Source organism: Eutrigla gurnardus, assembly GCF_963514095.1.
Source record: "Eutrigla gurnardus genome assembly, chromosome: 15".
Classification (NCBI taxonomy): domain Eukaryota; kingdom Metazoa; phylum Chordata; class Actinopteri; order Perciformes; family Triglidae; genus Eutrigla; species Eutrigla gurnardus.
This window is the reverse complement of record NC_139938.1, coordinates 15,020,796-15,046,286: the sequence shown is the minus strand read 5'-3', so window position 1 is coordinate 15,046,286 and position 25,491 is coordinate 15,020,796. Positions and strand designations below refer to the sequence as shown.

At 41.9% G+C, this 25,491-nt stretch overlaps 2 protein-coding genes across 5 annotated transcripts; both read right to left on the bottom strand.

The window, feature by feature from the left end:
• Positions 1-729: 729 nt before the first annotated feature.
• On the bottom strand, positions 730-7,988 carry inpp5kb (inositol polyphosphate-5-phosphatase Kb; the record flags this gene model as incomplete). 4 transcript variants are annotated; one of them, XM_084029865.1, is made up of 13 exons in its annotated part: positions 730-959; positions 1,164-1,268; positions 1,354-1,437; positions 1,512-1,649; positions 1,743-1,956; positions 2,861-2,970; positions 3,059-3,170; positions 3,289-3,464; positions 3,842-3,958; positions 4,254-4,362; positions 4,533-4,637; positions 6,696-6,747; positions 7,772-7,988. In XM_084029865.1, the coding sequence occupies 13 exons, from the start codon at positions 7,986-7,988 to the stop codon at positions 894-896; spliced, it is 1,605 nt and encodes a 534-aa protein (XP_083885991.1). In that variant the 3' UTR covers positions 730-893. The 4 variants fall into 4 exon arrangements, with proteins under 4 accessions (XP_083885991.1, XP_083885994.1, XP_083885992.1 ...); XM_084029868.1 differs by lacking the exon at positions 7,772-7,988 and adding an exon at positions 2,737-2,763 and having other exon boundaries at positions 6,696-6,816; XM_084029866.1 differs by lacking the exons at positions 6,696-6,747; positions 7,772-7,988 and adding exons at positions 2,737-2,763; positions 4,930-5,365.
• A 996-nt stretch (positions 7,989-8,984) lies between these two features.
• On the bottom strand, positions 8,985-25,159 carry pitpnab (phosphatidylinositol transfer protein, alpha b). Its single transcript, XM_084029595.1, has 12 exons — positions 24,919-25,159; positions 20,487-20,517; positions 17,436-17,581; positions 16,852-16,943; positions 16,027-16,034; positions 15,659-15,733; positions 15,483-15,566; positions 15,301-15,378; positions 14,861-14,971; positions 14,413-14,535; positions 14,160-14,242; positions 8,985-13,984 (listed from the first exon to the last, which is right to left on the bottom strand). Exons 1-11 carry the CDS (start codon positions 24,933-24,935, stop codon positions 14,195-14,197), a joined length of 813 nt encoding a protein of 270 aa, XP_083885721.1. The 5' UTR covers positions 24,936-25,159; the 3' UTR covers positions 8,985-13,984; positions 14,160-14,194.
• Between the last annotated feature and the right edge of the window lie 332 nt (positions 25,160-25,491).

Genomic DNA, 25,491 nt, shown 5'->3' with positions numbered 1-25,491 from the left:
CGCTGTAGCAAAAAACCAAGGGGTCTGAATGTGCGGGTCCAAACGTGCGGGTCTGAATCTGCAGGTCTCCGGGGTCTGCAGACACATGCTCCTCCCGTTAAGGGCAGTTCATTACTCTTGCAGCGCTCTACCTCCCCCTAGTGTTAAGAGTGGGGTTCGACCCTTTTTGTTGTAGTGCCATAGATGTCATGATCCACAAACATATTTGTATTTGATATACGACTCAAAACACCTCGGAATAGAAGTCCACATCCATAACCAACATTAAATAATCTTAGAGGAATTCATGTCCATTTTATTTGATATATCCTTTCATCTGTACATCTGTGTTTATGGATTGAATGCAGTTTAATAACAGTAGTTTAGACTTCAACTATTTACTTTGGACAGCTTGTCAGACCTTCCTTTTAGGTCGATAGGATCTCTTGGTCGTCTTCCCATGCAGATCTATTGAAACTTCTCATTCAAAATTGTTTGCAACTGACACCGATTTTGAATGGTTTTAATGCATTTTAATTTTGTCTATTCATCATGCCCTCAGTGTGTAAAGGCCTTTACACTTATTGTACAACACTCATTGGCACTAATGTAGACCACACCAAAAATCAAACACTTGACCTGCAGTGTATGACCACTACAACCACAATCACAAGCAGTTCTTAATGTATTCCTTTATTTACTCTGACATACAAAAAAAAGGCACATAAACCTTTTTTTGTAGAGCAGTCAATCTGATTCAAAGTGAACTCCTTAAAGGCAAAGTGGGAAAACAACAAACTGAAGTTTCATGTTTCATGGAGTTGATCTTGGAGCATTTGAAAGACAGAATCTATTCTGCGTAAATTTCCAGGGGAGAGGAATACAATATGGCACTGCGGTGAATTTTCTTCTTTTTAGTTAAGTCCATTGATGTTTTCAGGAACGAGACCTTCCATGACGGCACGCTTTGACTCCAGGATCTGCAGCATCAAACCAAAGGGAACCCCTTTAAATTAAACAGCCACACGCATTTCATATAAACTCACAGCTATGTACATATGCGGATGTAGTGGATGTTAATGAGTCGGGCATACATGACACAATCCTCTCCTAAATATACAACTGATAATAATTTACAGCCTAATCATGAAGTATAATTACAGATGTCGTAGTGGTACACTCACCTGGAAGTTAGCACTGAGGCCGATGATGCTCTGCATGTTTGTACTGTAGTAACCCAAAACATAATGTCCTCCCAGCAGAGGGATCTCGTCCTTATCCACAGATATCTGTCACCACACACACACACACACAAAGCAAACCTTTAAATACTATTCCTCCAATCATGATACAAATGTCTCTCTCCCACGTTACCTGTATGACTTCATTTATCTCTGGCAACTCTTCCTCTCTGACCCAAACGAAGGTTTCATAATCGAACGCACTCTTGAATCCCACCTGCAGGAGAAAAGCCCCAAAAGTTCAAATCTCTCTTGCGTTATATTGTTATTCCTCTCTGCCTGTCCCAGTACCTTGTACAGGCCGATCCAATCCCATGTGGAGGACATGAAGTCCTCTTGGATGGTGTAGTTAAGAAGTGCATCCTGGTCGGCGCTCCATACTCCCAGAGGAGAGACGTGCACCAGTGGTGTATCAAAGCACTTCCTCAGCTGTGGGAAAGACAGGAGGCAAGAGAAGAGCTTTAATGATGCAAGAAAAACTTGTGTAACAGTCCTGGCGTCGTATAGTGAGGCTGCTCTCACCTCCAGACTGAAGGTGGCGATGACAGGCTTGTGGTCACTGACTCCGTAGCTCATGTCACATGTGTACTTGTCCTGACTGACCAGGAGTGGATACTCATCGAGCCCGTCGTCAGTAGAAGTCGATGCCTTCTCGTCGTCATCGTCTGACGGCGGGGTTTGGGGTTTGATGCGCCAGAGGATCCGATCCGTCCAGGCTGGTTTCCTCTTCTTGCCACTGAGAAAAGCAAAGAGCAAGTGTTGATGACGCAGTTTGTAATGCTTACAATATATGTCACACTTCCATTTGAGTCAACCTAACAAACACATTTTTATTTTATAGGCTACAAACATATTGGAAGCAATGCTGTTAGAGAACACAGTACAAACTGACAATACCATATAAAATGGTATTACAGCTTATGTATATGCATGTTCACTAAAAAAACCAACATATACATTAGGCAAAAACAAACAGTGGGGTGCTGGATGCAGGAGGAAGTTGTGGAACATGTCTGACATTCATCTGTGTCTCCAGTTATTCTGTGATTGTATTAAACCTTCAAGGTGCCCATTTGATGGTATGGGCCCGCTCTCATTCCTTCAGGGTATATCTATGGAGACACCCACCTTGGTGGGTCTAGCTCCCTGCGCCAGGCCCCCAACCACACAGAGAGCAGCCCCCAGGTGAGGGAGGTGAGGAGGAAGAAGAGGGTGGTGCTGCAGCGCTGCAGGGGCCTGGGTCTGTACATGGTTAGGGGCAGCACCACAGTGCTCTTTCTGAGAGAGACACATACATGGTCCTAGCGTCATGGGTGGATGGAGCTGCTCCCAATAGCATCTATACATCAGGGTTTACTGCCCTGGCTGCTCGGGGTTCCCCTTCAGTGTGTCTCAAGGAGTGCTTCTCAGGGGTTACATGTGTCGTTTAGAGATACCATCAGGAAGAAAGACAGATGGGACGTTGGCAAAGAAATAAGTCAACGCATGCAACACATAAAGGTAGAGTGCGTCTTACTTAAAACCGAACCATGTCTTCGGAGTTCTGTGTAAAGTTCAATCGGGAACAAGAGCACAAGATGAAGTTTGGGAAAATGTGTTGAGTGTTTGTGTTTAACGCATTTGTTCGTGGTACACGTTACCTGGTATCATAGGTTTCAGAGTTACGGTCAAACTTGTAGGTGGGTTTAAAATTTAATGGCCCTTCCTCGAACTCCTGCAGGAAAAGTTCCTTCTTCTTCATCATGGTGAGCTGCAGGAACATTAAATACATTAGTTAGTGTGTGATATTGTGTGTTTGTGTGTGTGTGTGTGTGTGCACGCTTATTCTGGCACATCACCTGGTCTTTGGACCACAGCAAATTAAGGCGTCCACTGTTGATGGACGAGCGGAGGAAGTGCAAGCCATGGTCTGCGATGCGGAAGTTCAGATCACCGAACCAAAACACCACCCTGTGTGAGACGGATGGAGCCGGATTTTTTAAAACAACCCTCAATGCAAATAATTCACAGCGTGTGTTTGTGTTTGTGAGCACGTAGCGTTTGTGTGCCTCGGCAGAGGTGCACTGACTTGTGGTCCCGGACATGCGGGGTGTCAGAGATGTCAAAGTCTTGAGTCTCCAGGATGTGCTCGATCTCATCAACGCGCTGCAGAGCGTAGTTCACGTGAGCTGCTAGGTGGCAGTTAAGGAAGCACACCATGTGGCCATAGAAGGAGAAACGCACGGTCACCCCTCCTTTATTACCCTGACACAGATAAACAGAGTGACAGATCAAGTGGATTTCCAAAAGTCACGTTTTATCTTGTAGCAATAACCATCAGATTATCTTCACTGCAGTATTTACAAGAAACCAGATTATGTTTTCCCTTCAACATGGATTAGACCATTTGTCTTGCCAGTCTTTGCCCCCAGTGCACCGCACCAGATTTACTGTTCTTTGTTAGTCCTTTAATTCAGGCAAAGCTGCTGCACATCCCACTAAACAAACACAATAGGTCTTTCATAATGTGCTAAAACTCGACAGCGTCTGATGCCAGTGGGGATTCCTGGTGTGCAGAGTTTAACAGTGTTGTCGTCCATAAGGTTCCGGGTGAACCAGAACTCCCACTGGGAGAAACCTACCCAGTAGCCAAAGAGGCCAGTACGAGTGTAGGTTGTCTGAATGTTCCTGATGTAGGGGAGATGAATTTGTTGAGCAAAAACCAGCAGCAACAAACCCTGCATCCTCAGTGACGTGACCTAGACAGAGATGGAGATAGATTGTATTCATCTTTTTTTTATTTAGTTTGTCAACTTTTTTAAATATTGTTTAATTTCCCCTTTATTTCTACTATAAAATGTTGTTTAGCTTAACTATGTTTAATATTATACACTGTAATTTGTATTACATGAGAATATACAAATGCAAAGCTTAAAAAGCACACAATGTCAAAAAGAACAACATTGTTTGAGGATTATTTAGCAATACATTTTCATACCAGTTTAATGGAACCAATTGGGAATGTTCCCTCTTCCTCCCTCCATCCTCTCTCACCTTGACGAAGCCTCTGGGTGCCAGCGTGTTCATGAGGACGTGGCTCCACGAGTCCTCCACTAACAAGTCCGAGATAAACCTCACAGGGGCGGCATTCACCTCCTGCAGGCTGACACACACACACACACACACACACACACACACACACACACACACACACACACACACACACACACACACAAAGAAACCGTCTTACCTCACCCAAGCATTAAAAGAGAGTCTTTTTGTTTTTTATCAACATTTTAAATTCCAGTTTCGATATTGCTGTGTATTTCTCACCCGATCACATAGAGGTCTGTGGGGGGCTGGACATCTAGCTGCAGCAAAGAGGAGACGTCTTCAGGGGGCTCTGCTGTGCCCACGTTCCAGGTCACCATGTGCAGCCTGTCAGAGGGTTTGATTATGACAAAAAAAAAAAAAAAGTTAAGGATGAAGCAAAAATAATGAGGAATATCGGTTGCAATGCTACATTTGTCTTGTCTACTTTCGACAACAATCAACACTTGTTTGTATCCTCAGAAATTGGAAAAAAATTAAATTAAAATACAAAAGAATATTGTTAACAACTTTGCTTTTTCTTTAAGAAATGTCAAACTGTAATAAAACAAACAAACAGATGAACTTAAACAGGTCCTCAAAGTTGCGTATGGGCAAATAAACAGGTGCACAAGTCAACCTGAATGCATCTGTGGGAATGAAGCGCCCGCAGAGCTGAAACGCTTCATCCAGCGTGCGTGACACTTCTTCACTGGCTTCGTCGTCAGAGCTCATGTCCTCGATGCAGGTCAGCAGCTGAGACAGACGCTGGCGGAGGAGCACCTTGGACCTCGAGCCCTGAGACACTGAGCTACTCATGCTGTCTGAGCGTGAGCGTGGCCTGTCAGTGAAGGGGTCCATCGCTGGGTTTTATTATCTGTTTGCCCTAAAGATGAGGGTTGAGGGTTCTCAAATATAAAATGGAAGTCCTGCCCTTCTAGCAAAAAATCCAGCAGATAATATTCCTTTTGGCTTCTCCTCAGGCTTCTTTGGTTGGTTCGGTTTCGGCCATTTGTTGTGGCTCAAGATGGAACATGAATGGCAGCTTTTGATGCAGGTCCTCCAAACTGTCCGAATAACTCGGAAAGCTCGGGGTGAAAAGCAGTGCAATCCCCTCCGTGGTAGAGTCCCGTGTGGTCACGCAGCTATGAAGCAACGACTGACAAAGCAGTGGGGTCGACTCAGGAATGCGGGCAAGAGGGAGTCAGATTGGAACGCTAATCACAGGCAGGAGAGGGGCATGTGAACATGTGTGTGTTTGTGTGTGTGTGTGTGTGTGTGTGTGTCGTCACGGAGGAGAAGAGGAGGACTGGAGGCTGATCCTCCATCGTTGTGTTGCAAGACTTGAGTAACCTTTCAGATCCCTAAGAGGTTTATTCCCCGCGTCCCCCCTATCAGCTGAGTACACTGAACAATTACAGTCATGCATTAGCGAGGGGACGACAGCGCACAATAGCATTAGCTTCTTTTGGCCTCAATCCAGACTCTCCTCATATAGGTGAAAGGTTATCTTTGTAAACCCAGAGAAGAGGTGGGGGGTTAAACGCAGGTTTGTAAGCTCTGATATGGATGTTTTTTGTTGTTATTGTTTTTTTAAGAACAAAAGTCCATAATAGTTCAAATTAAGTGTTACAGCACGGTTAATAGTGGACATGTTGCATAATAGATTTGGAAGCACACAATTCATGAAGCAATCAGCAACTCCAAAGCATTTTGTGTAATCCTTAAATGCTTTTCATACAGTTCTGTAGATTTTAAAACCATGAACCCGGTTAGATGATATTTTCAACTTTAGATGCCAGTATTGGAAAAATGTGTCTCTCTTTAAAAATAAAAGCAGTAAATCAGGAGGATACGGTTTTACATTTTTAGAAATCTGGAACTATAAACATTACAATAACGACTTTTCCCAATGTATTGGAAAAAATGTTGATTATTTCACCATAGAGTATATGAATAGACAATAAGACAGAAAATAAACAGCATTTATTTTCTTTAATTTGGGGGGAGCTGTACAGGAAAGAACCAGAGGAGATTTCCCCTTCCAATATTAAAAATGTTAATCTCGTGTGCCCCAGTTCTCCCCTCCACTTCATGTAACTGCATCACATGTGGAGACTTAGAGCACATTCTTTAGCAGCCAGAAGTGTTAAGTGGATAACCTCAGGGGTTCACCAGTCCAGTGGGAGACGATGAATGGCTATTTAAGTTTCATCACAGAGCTCTGCAAATACTCAGAACCTGCTGCCTCAAAGCTACTTATGAAGGTTTGGCAATTCAGACACTGTACAGGTGGCTTACACCTTCTTTTCATACACCCTTTTCTGCCTGGAGTGCCTTTCATCACCCTTCTTTTACCCTTGCAAGACCGTCAGAGGGCAATGAAGAGGATTTGGTTCGTCTTACCTGCACTTGTCTCTCCCACCGCTTTGAAATCTTCCAGTGCTCATTTCCTCCCCTGCAGGAAGACACAAACACATGTACACCTTAACAATGTGTAAACAGAGAGGAAAAACACCTGTCAGGATAAAACACCTATCTTCTATGACAGCCAGTTCACCAGGAGCACAGACCATTGCCCAATACAGCAGAGCTGACAGGGATGCCTCAAAGTCATTTCTGAAATGGGTTTGTAATCCTGTCAAATCATGGTTGGCTTCATCCACGTTAAAGTGGAAATGATCTGAAGGTCGAATGTGAAAAGAGAAACACTTTTCCTGGAAACCATGTTGTGAGGACATTGTGTTGAATTAAAACTCAAATGATCACCTTGTGGCATTAGTATTCATTTGGAGTCGTGTTTCTGGTCACTTATAAAATAGTAAATATTGATTAGTGTCGCTTTAATTATCCGGCTTTCTGCCCAAACCTGCCCCAGTGTTGGTCTCCAGAGGCCCAATTATGTCATTCAAAGTCGGTGACTAGGTTTTTGTCCCCACAATACACACACACCCCAAACATCTCAAAGCCTATTTCTTTAAGATGGCTTCCTATAATTTCAAAGTTTAAGGGTTGATCGGAACAGTTTGCTATATGCTTTATTTTTTGTTAAATGTGTTATATTTGTATGTATTTTTGATGTGGTTATTTTTGTGTGTGCATTTGTAACCCATGTTGTAAAAAGTGCAATATAAATACAGTTGTACTTACTTAGTCACACATACACAGCTACACACAGACTAATTAAGAGACTGGATTTTTTTTTCTTTTTTTTTTGGAACAGGCATCTGAAGGTCTGAGGATTACAGATGAAAAACTGAAAACTGAAATGACAACTCTCCAAAATTTTGCAACTAGTTGTCCAGCCTGAAACCTCTGAAAACTTTAGTTCATAGACAGAAATAAGGAAACACATGCCTTCTTCACAGTGTCCTTTACCTTCATGAAATTGAATAATATTATGATAATATCCTTGAATAATATCCTTCCCCCACCATTTTTAAGTACCTGCTTAAAACCAAAAACACCATGACATTCAGTACCTTTATCCGCGTGTCTTTCTTGTGGTGTCCGGAGGAAGCCGCAGACTCCCTGTGCACAGACGACGAAGGTCTCTGGGGAGTCAAGAGCCTGGATCTGCTTTCCTACGGAGAGTCCCGTTGTTTGACCGTTTGTTCTCTTTTCGGTTCCCTCACTTTTCCCTCTCTGCTCCGCTTCAAGCTCCCGCACACAACCTGCTCTGGACTTAAAGCGTAGCATCGGATCAAGCTCTTATCCCAGGTTGGTTAACAGCCCAGTGAGAAAGTATTATCTTATTCATGAATGGACATGTCTGTTTATTGAATGTAACAATGACGCGTGGTATTTGTTGCACTAAAGCCCTCTTTGTATGTTTGTAAATAATCCCTCACTTTCTCAACAGTATGGAATGTGTAAGGTGCTCTGCTTGTGTGCTATTTCAATCAAAGTACATTAAGGGGCATGACTCAGGTCAGTGGCATGCTGGGAAATAATAATCAAAAACAATCTTTTTTTCACATGATAAACTGGTGGTAAATAAGATATAAATGTGGTTTCTTGTGACTGGATTTACAATATTTTAGCAATGAATTTCACAAATTTTCCGAACTTAAAAAAAGATGTTAAGAGCACGTTGTTTACTATTTTACTTTAGTTAGTTACTCTATTACTGATGTTCTTGACTTGACTTGTAATGGAAGGTCATCTCTCAGCCCTACATGACTTTTAAAAATATTGTGTTTTTCACTTGTAAGCCTGCAGTTCAAAAGATGTCCACCCACACATTGTATACATCTCACAAAATGTGTAGCAGCTCTCCGTCCCGGCCCCTCTTCGGCCTCATAATCGGGATTTAAAGATTTAAAGTAATCTTTGCCATCTAAACCTGATTAATTTTACCCTGCCATGTAGTCGTCAGTGACTGTCTGCCAGTATGCATTTTTTCATACAGTGGGTGAGCCAATCTAAACACGTCTGTGTACACATTTGTTCATTTCAGTAAATAGTTGTTTCTTAAATGCTTTTTATTTGGATCTATTGACCAATGGACTGCTTTATTCATGTTTTGATATGTGTTTGCTGTATCAGAGGTTTGTCTATAAATCTATATGTACCGGTATATGTATTGTCCTTGTTAGTCAAGGATTCTATACTGAAAATGTGTTTGATTTCTCTTCTTACTAGCCACAAGCTCTTGTGTTATACTGATAAACACATTCACATCAAATCCATATGTACAGTTGCTTTGCTTCTTTTTATTCATTTCTTTACGTCTCCAATGTACAGTAGTGTTATTGGAAGATGACAAAAAGGCACAAATTCACAATAAAAGAAAGAAAAACAGGAGACAAGTTAACAGGAGTGAGAGAGAGAGAGAGTAAAAGAGATAGAGAAAGAGAGAGAGATATTTAAAAACAGTTTCAGATTGTGGAATCATTTGGTTTCATGATCATAAATTGAGGAATCTAACAGATATCTATGAGATTGTCTCTGTCGAATCATGTTCTCTCACAAGTTTTTCTATGGCATCGTTAGGCTCTTAAAGTGGCAGTCCGTAACATTTTGTCAAGCTACTTTCCATCAAAAAGTGAGTTAAAACAATGTTGATTCATCATGTGACCTACTCAGCCAATCAGATCGCTTCATGCAAATATATGCAAATAAAGTACTCTGACGCTGGCAAAAATTGCTGTTTTGGTACGACCGGGGAAAGCACATGTGAAAAGCCGATGCAAAGAAAACATGGAGGACGGGTTAATCATTGCGGTTGGGAACAGGCTAATTCTTTATGATCAGTTCCTGTTTTTTTATACAGGGACTGAATAACTTAAACACGTAGCAGCACTCTTCTTGCTAGAACGGGATCCATTCTGCACTATAATAATAAGGAAGCCGGAAGTAGCCTGAATTAGCCGGCTAGCGGGAAGGGATTTCAATGGCTGCTGGCTGCGTCCTCGTCCGGCACCGGTCCATCAACGTAAAGGTGCAGTCTGAGCGTGCCCTTATAGCCAGTAGAGAGCTGCTACATGTTTTAGTAATTCAGTCCCTGTATATAAAAACAGGATCATAAAGAATCGGCCTGTTCCCAACCGCAATGATTAACCTTTCCTCGATTTTTTGTTTACATTGGCTTTTTACGTGTGCTTTCCCCGGTTGCACCAAAACGGCGATTTTATTGGCCAGCGTCAGAGTAGTTTATCTGCATATATTTGCATGACGCAGTCTGATTGGCTGACGGATCCGTCGGCGCCTGAAAAGCTGAACTTTTCTCAAACTTTTTTTTTTTTCACGCGAACGACGCCAGCGATGAAACAATTCATTTCGGCATAATGTGACGCAAGCCCATGCAAAGTCAATGAGGTTTGTCGATGGAAAGGTGCAGTGTGAACAGGACCTCTAAAGTGTTTGACCGGTGCGGCCAGGTACATCTCATTACTGCTGACTCACAATGGAGGATCAACAGGCAGAGATAGAAGACCATTCAACTTCCGGTCCAAAGAAAAAGAAACAAAAAACTGATGGAAGTGAAGAAGGAAAGTAATCACGAAGCAAAGTGACCGCCAACGAGAGAAAACGACGGACCTCCTTTCAGTGTGGAGCATTTGAAGACCTCACACAGATGAGTCGACACTGTTCGGTGAAGGAGATGAGGTCCCAGAGGCTCGCCTGCAGTTCCATCTACCGCCAAAGAGGCCGCTAGAGGCAACGCATCTCAAATCTTACGAACTGACACTTTAAAATGCCACAACCACATCTAATTTGACTTTTTTTTTCTATGTAGCTATACCTCCAACTGTCCAGCTCCCAGTGCTCCTAAATGCAGAAAAATATTTGCCTCGATGCCCATAAATGGGGGAATCTAACTTGCACTGAGGCTCCACTTAGGGCTGACACCATCAGTCAATTATGTGGATCAATGAACTGACCCAAGCTGCCGTTATATATGTTCCTTTTCAGTGAGAGAAGCGAGTGTAGTTCAGAGACTGACAACAGAGGTACAACAACACTCAGAACAAAAATATATATCTATACACTGTCCTGCCAAGGAGACGTGGTCCTTGTGAGGGAAGAACTACGTCAGAAGGACGGGAAATAGTGAACAGGGCCTTTTGCTTTAAATTTTTTATTTCCTCCAACTACAAACCACACAGCAGCTCACTTCACTGCTTTGTTGGAGTATCCTAAAGTTTTTTTTTTTTATGTCTACAGCTGAGGATATACTTAAAATATCTTTATCGGCACTAAAGTTCAGTAATTCTACAATTCCTCAAGATAATACCTCCAAGAGAGCAATGTGGTCACTGTGTGATCAAGTGTCAAGAGGGTGTGCTGTAGGTCTGGCAGGACAGTCTGATCTATATATATGTGTTCATCTACATTAATTTATTTACTATTTACAAAGTCAATACATACAGTACATCCACATATCTCCATGATTCAGTTGGTAGCCCCATCACAGACAGTGAGTGAGATGGACACAGAGAGAGGTGGAAGGGTTGGACATCCAGCTCCAGTGTTTTCTTTAAAGGGGAGGCAACAGAAAATGTTATGCAGTGACGGGTTTATTTAAACTTAATCGGACAGATAGATCTACAGGGGTTTGAATAAAAAGTGTCACAAGATGAAACAAATCTAAACTACTGCACTTGAATGGTTGCCAATAATGCCCTGAGCAGTTTTAATGTCCTTTTTTATGCCTTTAGCACCGTTACTCAAATAAAATAATTTGGGTTTTATTGGCTACTGTGCTTGGGCTTAAGACAGATCACTTAATGTACAGGCTAATGATCACACGATACAGTACTCTAATATCATCCTGTAAGATCATGCCTGAAGTAATTTAATTTCTCCATTTCTGTGTGTAATCATTATTGAAGAAGCCTTGAAGACAATGCTGCTCTCTTAAATCCACATCAATTATATGAACACCTCAGGGCTATGGTGAACTATAACATATATAGAGATATGGCAATTCATTATCTATAATAATCTGCTTTGCTCTGTGATGACAGACTGAATTTAGCTAGAATATGAGGCCCGAGATTCAGTCTGTGTTTAATAATTGCAGATGAAAAGTCCTACAGTGGAACTGACATTCATACTGTTAAACATCCAATCTGATTCAAAGTAAGCATGAATAATTGTTCTGATTGCACTTTTTGGCCCAACATCTTGAAATCACTACTATGGTTTTCACATTTATCTGTTGCTTGCTCTTTAAAGTCTCCACGCTGTTTCAAGAAGTGTAGGGAAGGTAAATGGAGGATGGATAATAACTGAGGAGAAATGAGGCCAAACAGACGTCAACGAGAGGAAGAAGGTTGGTGCTTGCTGTTACTACTCCTTTAGCTCCATTACTTTCACCCTTCTTTACCCCGCCAGCATCAGATCTCTTCAAAGACACGCTACTGTACATCACTCATGTATACTCATGCAAATACCGAAAAACCACACTATCACAGGTAACAGGCTTCAGATTCCAGCAGACACACCTGCCTCATCCAAAGACGAACGCAATAAAACCAGCAGTTAACAAATAATGAATCAACAACTTAACCATCTAGCTTGGGCTCTGCTTTACTTACAGTTTTTTTCAGGATAGGAACTGACAGTAGAGTAAGATTAGGTTTGTGATGAAAAAAGGAGAGACCAACGTGTCATGGTAGTTATTGCTATCGCTGGATAAGACCATTTATCCACTGGAGGTGACAGAATGGGTGACAGGGCAAAACCTGATGCAGATCACATAAAGTTTTTACTTTAAAATAACCATTAATCTATCTATCTACAGCAAGCAGGGGGATTTGTGTATATAAGATGGCTGCTGATGTGAAAAAGGATGTAAAGTCTGTAGAAAGAAAGATCAGTTTATGGCTGATGTACTGTGTGTGTGTGAACTTGTTTATCTGGTAATGTGGGGACATATATCTGAAAAGACACTCACATTGTGGGGACTCAGTGTTTTTTTAGACCAAATGGGGACAATTGCACATCCCCAAACATAAATCAATTAATTTTAGGTTGAAGGCTTGGTGTAAGGTTAGGGTTAGAATAAGGGTCAGGATTAGACTGGTAGTGGGTCTGGTTAGGGTTAGGGTAAGTCTCCAGCAAATTAATGTAAGTCAATGTCCCCAAAAGTCATGAAAACTGTACGTTTGTGTGTGTGTGTGTGTGTTTGTGTGTGTGTGTGTGTGTGTGTGATACTGCACTCCCTGCCTGATGAAACTAAAGAGTGAGAAGTGATGTGGAAGGAGAGAAAAATGAAAAACGCGGCTGAAAACCTTGATAGCCTTACAACACTACAGAAACAAACACACGCACGCACACACACACACACACACACACACACACACACACACACACACACACACACACACACACACACACACACACACACACACACACACACACACACAGAAACTCGCAAAGCAGCAGAAATTGCAATGGATGCCTCAACATTTTAAAGGAGATACTGGGAAGAAATCCTATCTATAGGTCTGGACTAAAGCAGAGACAACTCAGCTCAATCCCAACCTTGCAGCTGTGGTTTGTGGACTTGAAAACGGATTAGAACAACAGAAGAGAACACTGCTTATAGCATGACACAAATGGAGAGTAGGAGGTATAATGACAAATAATAATAATTTTAAAAAAGTCATACGATCAAAACACTGAGCAGACACAACTTGGTCTGGAAAAATAAAATAAACATCCACAGACAAACTTACAGACAAAATATTTTTTTTAAAAACCCTGTTCATATATATTTATATTTATATATATATCTATATATATAATTCAATACAATTATTCAGCTCCCCCGATATACGGTATACTATATATATACACACGATATCTTAAATAGAAATAAGTCCTAAATTGCAGAGATAAATGACACTATTCTCCTTAGTTTAGAACGGTTTAGAGAGACAGAGAGAGAGAAAGAGAGGACTGACCGACAAGATCTACAGAGTTGCTACTGGAGGCCTCAGAGCACTTAATAAGATGGGGACACTGGATGGAAAAACAAAATATGGATGGGACTCAAAGGAGGTGGGATGTGGTGGAGCAGATCATCTGAAAACTGGGAGTTTACTGGGTCCAGGTCCCTGAAAACCAGATTGTACCAGGGGGGAGGGGAGGTTGGGGAGGGGGGAGTTGGACCGGCCGGTCAGATGTTGTGTCAATTGGAATAGAAGGAGGATGTGAATCCGCTGGTGTCTGGGTAGTCTGGTCTGAAAGATATAGAGAGATAAAGAAAAGGATAAGAGCATACACAAGAGGCTCTCCAGTCCAAAAAGTTTATAAAAAATATATAAATAAATATATATTAAAAGGTATATGTAACGTTTATGTCTACAGAGAGACAGTCTAACAAATATTAGGATACACCAAACAAATTCTTCTTACCTGATTAGCAGCAGCATTCACGGTCCAACACAACCTCAGTCCTCGAGAGCCACCATGCCTTTCACTGGATCCTTCACTCTCATCTGACGCACAAAACACAAACAATGTGGCAGATGAACCATAATTCCCATTCTTGATCCAACATGAGCACGTCCACAGAGCCAGGCCTCTTTCAGGAATCTCAGACCATTCAATGAATAATTGTTGTTTTTCTAATACATTCACTGATTTAAGAATACATTTATTTGCTCACCTCATCTAGCTCTTTACGCGTCTCCTCCTCCATGCGACGAATGTCTTCCATGTTCAAGTCAATCCACTTGTCAATCCAGCAGAACAGCTGACGGTGGAAATTAGTGAACAAACGCTTCTCTTGCTGTGAAACAACACATGAGGAGAGAAAGTCACAACTGATAAAATCAAGCTACTTCATTCCATCCTGTATTATCCTGTTTATCCACTAGAGGCTGGTGCAAGCCCATGTTTACGGCATCATAGTGGGTGGTACTTTTCCACTACTGCCTCAAGCTGACAAGATGTGAGACACTGTATGTAGTGTATGTGTGCACAGGAAGTGAGACACTACAGCACAAAGGTCAACACACACACACACACACACACACACCTCCTCAGGTGATACTGAGCGGTGGCTACCAAAGTAACAAACTGGTATTTACCACAGGACCGGACTGTAAACAAACCTTTTGAATAAAGCTCTCCACTTTATTTTGCAGGCCCCACCACTTGAATTTGACAGTGACCAGTTTGTAGGCACACATGTGTGGGCAGTCTGTCTTCTTAGGAAGCTCCCTCTGCAAGTGCAAACATATACATGCAGGGATGTTTTAATTGTTAACAAAGATTGCCGGGGCTACAAATTATATATAGGATCAATACATCACTACCTGCTGGTATTGGTATTAAATACTGCACTCAAAAGTAACTATGGCACTGGTTACATTACGATACAATATTTGTCCTGGAAGTATTTAAACACTGACGTCAAGAAACAAGCATCAAATTGTGTTTTGTTTTTTTTGCACATCAATGATTATCAGTAATGAGGTTGTAATTATGTGTTTATTTCAGTGGCTTCTAATGTATCTCAACTAACTGAGAATATAACCACGAGATGCTGTACCTTCCAGTCCGGCCCTAGAGGGCCTCGTCCTGTCTTCACTGACTTGTACCTGCAAGGGTCTTCCTCGGGCTTGTAGTCCTGGAGAGAGACGCAAGAAAAACCATGATGAACAACGCAAAAAAAAGTAACAAATCTAGTCACTGTAAGCGTTTCGATGTGGATTTTAAGTTGAATGCTTTCACCTTTGAATCCACTTGGCTTCTGTCTGCGATATCAATATAGACTACATCCACCTTCTTCCAGGTTTCTGCATCCAAACCGTGTACCTGGAACAGAAGCTCAGAGCTTAGTTTGGTCAGGGGTTGATGTGGATTCAAATCAAGCATCAGTGGTGTGCATGGTTTTAAAATCTAATTACATTTTCGAGGTGTCCCGTGTCAGGTTTGTGCCATGTCTCAATCTTGATCAGGAAGTTATCTTTCATATACTCGTTCTGCAGAGAAAAGAGAAATTATCTTGAGTGACGAGGGAACAGCAAATGTATGGAATAAAATGTAAGCAACTAAAAAACCATTAAATACAACTGACAGTCACACACACACACACACACACACACATGCACGAGCACACAGAGTAATGGTGTCTGACTATCCCTGCCGCTGCCGTGTCACTGAAATAGATCACATTTCTTTCTCAACTTTCAGGTTAATTTGGCAGCTCTGTGGCCATCAAAGATCCCTTCGTGTCAACATGCATAACATCTGGAAGGGTTAAATATATACTTACAGTGATAACTGCAGAGTCCCATGAATGGAAGTGCAGGAGGAAACAGAGAGCAAGAATTATAGCATTATAATATTTGATAGAAGGTCAAGGATAATTTTTCAGTAACATTAGTCAGTGAGTATTGGGTCCGTAGGTTAAGGTTATCCCTTTGACTGCCCTGTGTGTGTCTGAATGATGGCGGTCTTGCAACTGCTAGTGTGTGTGTGTGTGTGTGTGTGTGTGTGTGTGTGTGTGTGTGTGTGTGTGTGTGTGTGTGTGTGTGCGTGAGATCTCAGCCCTGAGAAGCTTGAGTGATTGCATGGCTCTTCTCACTGGATATGCAGTTAATAATTCATTACTTGTTCAAGGTGTCAGGGACAGAGAGACAGAGAGAGAGAGAGAGAGAGAGAGAGAGAGAGAGAGAGAGAGAGGTATTCAGACCTCTAAATCGTGTGTGTTAACTGTATTCACATCTTAAAGTGCATTAAAGTTTGTGTTTATTGTGGGATAGATCTCAAACACCAAATATATCAAAAATACTACTCATAATACTCTGCTACTACTAAATGGAACCATGTTTTACTAACTGAACATCGTGCTAATGAGGAAGTTTTGGATCTCTATAAACAACAACCATAAACTGATGTTTACAATGAAGTAAAAAATCAAGTAAGAAGTCGTCATTTTCTCAAAAGACTTCTATTCAATCGGACTTCTTATGCAACCATGGCCTCACCCCCTGCTGGCCATTATAAAGAATGTAAGTTTAAGGCACTTCGGTTTGGCTTCACTTTTCAGACCTGGAGGTTGAGTGTGTGTGTGTGTGTGTGTGTGTGTGCGTCCTACCCGTGCGACAGTATGGGTAGGCGTTCCAGGCTTTCTCGTGGATGTTGAGAGCTGAAGCTGGAGCCAACATTCTGACAAATGACGGCACTTTACTGGAGGACAAAGACAGTTAAGGACCAGGTTAAGTGTCATTTTTACATTTTCATATCAATCAGTAGAGTTCAGTTAAACAGACAACAATCATAGTTATTATGCACACAAAAAGTCACAAATACATGTTGGTGCACACATAGGTGATTATCATTTACCTCAAAGCACCACAAAGAACCAGCTTACAGAGCCAATGGCATGGCTTAGTCTTGGAAGGAGCTATGTTCCCTTCCGCTTCCTGTTTTTGTGCTATGCTAGGCTTAACCAAAGCAAGTAAGCAAGCAAAAAAGCAGTCATTAATATTCCTTCAAAAGTCGGTTTTTACTAGAATGCTTGGAGTGAACCAGAGAGGACTGTAAAGTGGTGGGATAACAGACCGAAGCAGACAAATGTACCAGTGGATAGGAGCCAGGAGAAGTGGCCTCGAGAGAGAGATCAATTAAGTACACTTCCACAGCGAAACCGCTTTTAAACCTGTCGGGACGAACGCTTACCTCTGCAAATGATAAATTTTGTGTGTGTACTGTCCCTTCTCGCCATCTTTCTCGTAGGGCTCGTTTTTTAGCACCTCCACTCCCTCTCCTCCACCCGTCTCATTCTTGCTGGCCTCGGCCACAGAGTACAGCTGGCCGACCTGGTACTGAAAACAACAGGGGGGGGGGGGGAGCACACGTTAGAATGTCATCTATGTCAAGCCTGGTGATGGATTACTTTTTCTTCTGATCCTTCTTCCTGATCTCTACCTTCTCATTTCCTTCCTTTAACCTGAATCTTCATAATCTCTCCCCATACACTCTTGTTTGTTGTCAACTGTTCAAGCTTTGTTTCCTTTTTTTTTATTAATGGTCCACTCTCACCTCTCCTCTCCTCTCTCTCCCCATCTCCCTGGTCCATGGATTGTGCATGCAAGTGTTTAAACATGGGACAATGGCTCCATTCATTTCTTAATCACATATAATCCACCATATAACCTCTGCACAAAGCTGGAGCAGAGCACAGACACACGTATAGCATCACAAAGATGAAACCGGTCCATGTAGTCGCTTCACATCACTCTCACGGGAGAGACATTACAGTTATTCTTTCTTTACTATTTTCTATTCTATTCTATTCTGTCCTCATGTAAAGAAACATAAAGCCTGAGAATATTCTAGGCTTTTTACATGAAAATAATTAAAAATATATATATTATTTTTTTTACCTATTTATCGATTGGTTGTAGTGCTTTTGAGAAGCACAATATATGCAGAAATATAGTCAAAGTACAAGTACAGTGTTTGTTTGGATGTTATTACAATTGAATGATTCTCTCTCTCTCTGTGATAGAAAACATAACAGAAATGTTTTTTAGCTGCAATGTTTGCTATAAAACTCCATCATAGCTACAATATTTCACCCTAATATGGTCCAGGAATGCTGGATTGGGCCCGCGGTGGATTTCTTTCTCACTCACATCTCCTCTCCCATGTCTACTAAATACTGAATGTGACACGAGTTCAGCTGGTTGCAAAAGTTGCTGAAGTTCTGAAATCACAACCAACAGAAATGCTCACAACAAATCAAGTTTTAATGAGATTAAACTGTTCAGGATAACTCGTGCATCATTATAGCGTCACTGAAATTAAACAGGACAGTGATGTGACGCCTCATAGATGTGTGTTGCAGTGGGACAGGCTGGCTACGCTTTGATCGATACCCACCAATCATTCATTTAATGGCAACTGCTCACTGTGTTCAGAGCAACAGCGGTCACTACTACATCAATTGTTTTGGCTAGCATAGGACTTTTTGTGCTAGAAAGATGACCAAAGAAAATGTGTTATTTTGACCTTTTGTGTCTATTTAAAAGGTTACCTCTCAACAGCAACAGCAATTTAAGACAAATACCAAGATGACCTGTGCCAAACGGACTTAAATGACCTTCACATAATGTGAACACTAAGATGAAATAAAGAAGGAATAATTGCGACCACGATGATCCGGGTTGAATTACTAGACACATATGGAGAGCGACACAGAGAGCGTTCCCTCAAGTCAGCTGCAGACGCCGCAGCGGCCGACTAAATAAATGGGATGCTGGAACAGCAAAGCCTCCTGGGTAATAGGACCGGACAAATATAATTCAACCTTGCCTCGTCGGGTGAGTCCATGTTTAGTTGTACCAGAACTTCCTCCTTCACAAAATGTAACACTGATAAAGCTACAGGTTCAAATCTGCTCCTGGGAGGAGGTTAACAGGGGTTTCAACAGCTGGAAGAGCCTCATTCAACATATGAACCGCAACACAAAACCTTTGCCTGAAACTGTTGTGCATTTTGAAAGAATCAGTGGAAAGAACTGAAAGAAAGGCATTTGATTGGTGGTGAATGAGTGAAGACTGTTGCTTCAGAGAGTTGGGATGTAGAGAGGCAGAGAGAGAAGCTCTGGAGGGACCTGATTCAAGGGCAGAGGGGGACACATGGTTCAAGAGACCGGAGACGTCAGGAGACATTAATCAACTGTATTTAGGCTGAGTGGCTGACATTTGAGTCAAATATTTCTCTTTTAGTATGCCTTCTAGTGTCTAATCGTGGCAAAGCATGCCGACTGTCATGCGATTTGCTGGCTTTTTGCTCTCTCCTTAACTACTGTATGTAAAGATATGATCAAGAGCAAGGCTACAAATACACAGTTAATAGCAGCAACATGTGTCTAGCTAAAGTGTCCATGCTCCATTCAGGTCGAATGAAAATGCAAAATACATGAGTACAAGCACAGACCTGAGTCACCAGACATTTCTCCCATTTGGTTTCCTGACGTCGTGTGGCTGATGCAGCGTTGACATGGCACTCGGGCCGCAAACTGGTTATTGTGTCTGAGCAACGGCGGCCGCATACGCTGCATGCTTGAAGCTGTTTACCCGCGTTCAAGAGCAGATTAAGTGCCCGCTGGCTACGTGAGTCAATATTTATTGGTCATTATTAAAACAGCACTGAGTCAAATGTCTCCACCAAAAGTAGATTACTCTCAAGTAAGGACATAAATATGAGGGCGACAGCGAAGGGGGCTAGGGTTGGTGTAGAGAGGAAGTCATGGAAGTGGTTTCGGGTGACTCATTTATGATGCAGTCCTGAATAGAAGAGCTAACTGCAATGGAAATGAGGACGGGGCGGGGACAGAAGACAGGACCAGGATGGCGAAAGACTGGGCTGAGTGTGTCTATTCTAATATGATGAAGAGTTTTTCTCACAAGGGGATCCCGGTTCCTTTGTTTTGTATGCATAAGCTTGATACATATTAAATATAAAAGGTCTTATGTGTGTGTAAGAATATGAATAGGAGCAAATAATAAAGCAAAAAAAAGCAGCTTTAATAATGGCAGGCGCTTGTCCTTCACTCTTGGGAAGACAGTGAACCAAATAATCAGATAAAAAAAGCTGAGTCTTGGGGCATTTCAGCTAACACACAAACACACACACACACACACACACACACACACACACACACACACACACACACACACACACACACACACACACACAGAAACATACTGAAATGAAACTCACCTCTTCCACAGAGATGGGAAGAATCACTCGACTGGAAGAGAAAGAATAAGGAGGGAAAGTTACACAACAACACTAAGGTACAGACAGATGCAGTAATCCCATTCTAACCAAATAAAGAAAACAAAACATCAAGGTTAATCAATTCCTTTGGTTTAACATAATTGCACAGTATGGTGATTGATCCTGAGGGAGCAAAAAAAAACAAAAAAAAAACAGCTCTATAAATTGTGAAATTCCCAAATTCATTGTTGGCATTGTGAATGACGTTATTCGTGCTTTAATTTGGCGACGATACACTCTCTGTGAACTGGATTAGCTGGGAGGAATCCCATGAGTAACATACTGACAACATGAACTGACATCTTAAACCTTTCAGCTCGATACAGATCTGGACACCAATTACAGGCGTCTTTTCCATGATGCTGTTTCAGAGGAGTCTTCAGCCGAGCTGAGTAAACCCTCAGGGAGTTTTAATGAGGAACTAGGAGCTATACGATCGGTGCATGACAATCAAAAAGTTATGGTTAAGTTTTTTTTAGAGGGATTGTACCTCTCACAGAGTGAAGAGTAGACTTCATTTGATGCTTTTTTCTAAGTAAATGAAAAGGGCATGCATGACTCGTCCATTATTAACAATAAGATATTAAAAATGGAATGTTAATTCCAAACTGAACAACAACAAAAAACGTCTCATTAAGTATAAAATTCACGTATGTGCCTTTGACACTGTAACACTGAGTCATCGGGAGAGGCTTAAAGATCCCGTCCGTGGCTGTTTTAAGGAGAAGATGAGAATATGCTTCACTGAAGCAAGAAAACAGAGATAAAACGCAAAAACTGAGCTGTGAAGTCTGGTTTTCAGGCTGAGCGCTTCTGATATAAAGCTTTAGAAGAGTTTCCATGAGGACCTTAATTAGATGGATTCATTTCCTCATCATGATTCAGGCGCTCTCTACACTATGTAAGAGCATTTCTGCTGAAAGCCTGCGCCTGCCAAAAGATTTTCTGCGCATACAAAAGCAAAGTCAAAAACACACAAACCCCCGAAAAACAAATGCATCAGAAAAACACAGCAGATCCGTGCTTCTGCACCAGGTGAACGGAGGTGCCGGTGATCACCTGACCTGCAGGAATATTTTCTCATATTTTGCCACAATAAAAACGTGCAATTAAAAACAAAAAAACATGGAAAAATGTCAAGAAAGGTACAACACAATGAGCACAGGGTCCACACATCTAGTGTGAGGTAAGCTGCTGTTGAAAATGTGTGTCCACTAGCAATGGGATGATATAAGATTTGATCACACATCGGGATAGACAACACAAATAAGTTAATCCTGGTTAATTTTCATCATTGCTATAAACATTAATATCGTCTCGAGCGACTTGAAAAAGCAGTCTAATTCACCTTCATGACACACAAGTTAAAAATACAGCCTGATTAAAAAAATATAGGAAGTATCAGGTAATAAAAAGACTTCTCATTTTTAAAAAAGTATTTATTTTCGCAGGGAGAGGTTATGATAACCGTATTTAAGATTGTTTTTCACTAAAAGAAGACGTGTCCTATCTGTGATTAATATCTTAATATTAATCATAATACAAATATTTTGATAATATCGTGAATCGCAATTATTTTGACCAGGATAATTGTGACATGGCATTTTCCCATATTGTCCCGCCTAATGAACACTGTCTATTTCTCTTGGATGAATAAAACTTCATATAGCAGTTTCTGCTTTGTCGTCTTCTATGTCAACTTTTCAAATGTTTCCGTTTCATCACGATGTTAACCAAAGAATGTTGTGAAACGGAGTTGCCTTTGGCCACATAAGTCGCAGACCATCAACAAAATAAAGACATCCATGCCAGCACTCTTTCACAAGGAGACAAGACCAAATGTCTTTGTGCAAAGGTTCGACTGCAGGCCCAGTGACACTAGAATGAAATAATGGTCGTTACTCAGTAATCCATCAGTGCAAGAAAACATCTAGTATTTAATTTGTATGAATTATATCGGACAGCACAATTTAGCTGCCGTTAGTATTTGATCACAAAATATATTAGACACATTACGATCTGAGTGTCAAAGTCTTTGCAGCTTGAAAACATGATTAATAAAACTGTGTTCTTGGTACAATGATGAATATCACAATTTGACAAATATATATAAATGGGGCAATATTTTTTGATGGTGACAATAATAACTCAAACTTAAAACGTTATGGGGTTTTTATTCTGATCGTAGTGCATTTTGCAGGTTTTGTAATGTACAGTATGCAGCTTTGTTGACTGTTTTGCAACTGTACGTATGCCCAAATTCTGATAATCCTGCACTCGCTGCCGCCGCCACGGATGTAATCTGGGTCTGACTCCCAGCCAGACATTGGATGGGAGGCCAGATGCTGCAAGGAAGGCAGAGACTGTCCGTAATGTCAAATGACAATATTAAAATGGGATTGCACTTACAGTATAGATGTAAGTACAGAATAAGCAAATCCCAAAAGATTTTTTGCTGAGGGGAATGTTAATTTAAATACTTTCTAGAATGTAAGCTTAAGTAAAACAAGGACTAAAGTCACCTTAATGCTCTCTCTCTCTCTCTCTCTCTCTCTCTCTCTCTCTCTCTCTCTGGTCTAAAGGGCTTGACAGGAAGATCAGGTGTCTCTCTGCTTCAGAAAACAAACACCCCTCTTCTCTCCTGCATAGTTCATCTTTTCTGCCTTCCCATCTCCCTTTTTCAGTCTGTATCTCCTCTCACTCGCTGCTCCTTCCCCTTCATCACATCACACCTTTGCACAGTGGCTCGTGTATCGCTGTTCACCCTTCCAAAGCTCATGGAATTGGAGAAAAAAGTGGACCAGGAGTGATTTAGGTCAGTGGCTCATGAGCAGTATAAAAGAAACAAACCTGTCTGCACTACAGCGTTGGGCTACATGGATCAATTCACTGTCTCTTGACCCCCATGGTGGCATCTCGGTGTGTGTGTGTGTGTGTGTGTGTGTGTGTGTGTGTGCCTCCGCCTGTGTGTCGACAGCGCATTTAAGTGCATTCAGCATTTAATCGTGACCGGTTTAATTAATTTCCAGGCAGACTGCTGAGAACCAGACTCTCCCTAATCACTTTGGATCTTTAGCCATGCCATCACTCTCATCCGGAGGTTTTTTTTTTTTTTTTTTTTTAGATGCTGGGCCATTAATTGATTGAATACATTTGTTGAGAAACCAAGACAAAACTGAGTGATATTTAATGTGTGGCCATTTAAACTAATCTCTGATCTATATGGATTTTTCAAGATCAGAGGGTTATTTTTAGGCTGAAGCTTTACATTAGCTCTGACCTTGCCCTAGAACTGCAATAAAAAACATCAAATGCATGTAAAATATATTTAAATATTTCATAGATGAGGGAGTGCAAATCATCTGAAAATAAAACATGGAGTAACTTATGCTGACTTTAAAAAAAAACAAATTTTTTTTACAGGTGGGTCACTTAAAGAACAGTGAGTGTGGTGTAGGCCTACAGGCTGACAGCAGTTAACAGCATCAATATGAAGCAACCATCACACTGTGACATGACTAATATCTCATTTCTAATTTTAAGGCAAACATCATCCAACCCATTATCCTCATTCTACCCACCAGCTGATTTCTGAGTAGGCCTCAGTTATCCAGAACATCGAGGCCTGCAAAGGCAATGTGTTAAAGTAGGCTAATGTGTTAAAAATCCCTCAAATCTTTCCGTTCGCATGCACGATCCCACTTTGACGAGCCACCTTCGGCCCAGCTGTCAGATTCTCAGAAATGTCTGAGTGGTGCGTCAAAACCTCACCATTTGCCTTATTTTTTATCCAACGCTTTGCCAACCAGCACCACCCATATACCTGCACACTAGCATCCCTTTAGCCCACCCGGGATCCCCCTGCGCCTCCATTCCTCCAGAGGTAAATGCCGGAATGCTCCATCAGTCATTTCACCTTCACCGCGCATCAATAACATGGCCACGGCGGCTTTATGGGGATGGACGCTGGCACTGGCACTGGCACGGCACGGCACGGCTTACACACCAGCCATTCCTCCCCCCCTCGGCACCAGCACCACTCCTTTCACAGCATCCGTCGTTTTAGCGCCAGATCAGAGGACATTTGGGCAAGCGCATCACCATTTCACTGGAGCGACTCGTGATGCAGAATGTGAAGGACACCGCCGTGCGTGCGCCGGCTGCTGCCCGCTGTTGTTCGGCGGGAGGGTGATGGAGTGTCGCATGCATGGGGGAAACGATGGAGCGGAGCGGATCCGGGCTGTCGAAGTCACCCTGACCGCCCTCCTGTCATCCCGCTCTCCGGGGCGACTCGCCACAATGTCAGCGCCGCCGAACCAAGAGAGATAAACGCGCGCACATTCTCACACTCACACACGCACACGCTACTTACAATTCCTTTATGAGCATCTTTTTTGGCGGTGTGGTAGCCTACAGGCCCTTTATCCAAGAGGGGAGCAGCTCCGATACGAGGTCCAGAAACTCCCTCCGCTGGTCTCTTCTTTCTCCGCTCGCTTCTCTCCCACCTCTCTCCCCCTCTATGTCATTCTCCCTCCACAGTCGCTTATTTTCTTCAAATTCACTTCCTGATCGGGGCCGCGGCGCGGCGTTGCTGTTGCGCGCAGAGCACCGAGGCCTGTGCAGAGCAGACTACACACACACAGAAATGAATGGTTCGCCGGAGGGTGGTGGTCTGTGGTGGTGGTGGTGGATCAGCCTGCATATAATGCCTGAGGGAACTAATTGAGCCATCCACTTTTATAGATCATTGATGAAAGTGATTAAATACGCTTTCAAATGCACAGCTTATCTAATTCTACTGATTCTGAAGCAGCTCATCCTGACCCTCGAACAAAATTAAAATATGATAATTCAAGTTTATTTCTTATCAGGCTAATACCCTGAAGCTTTTAAACCATATTAAAGCTGAAATTTGAATGCCATCCCCCTATAATAATATCATAAC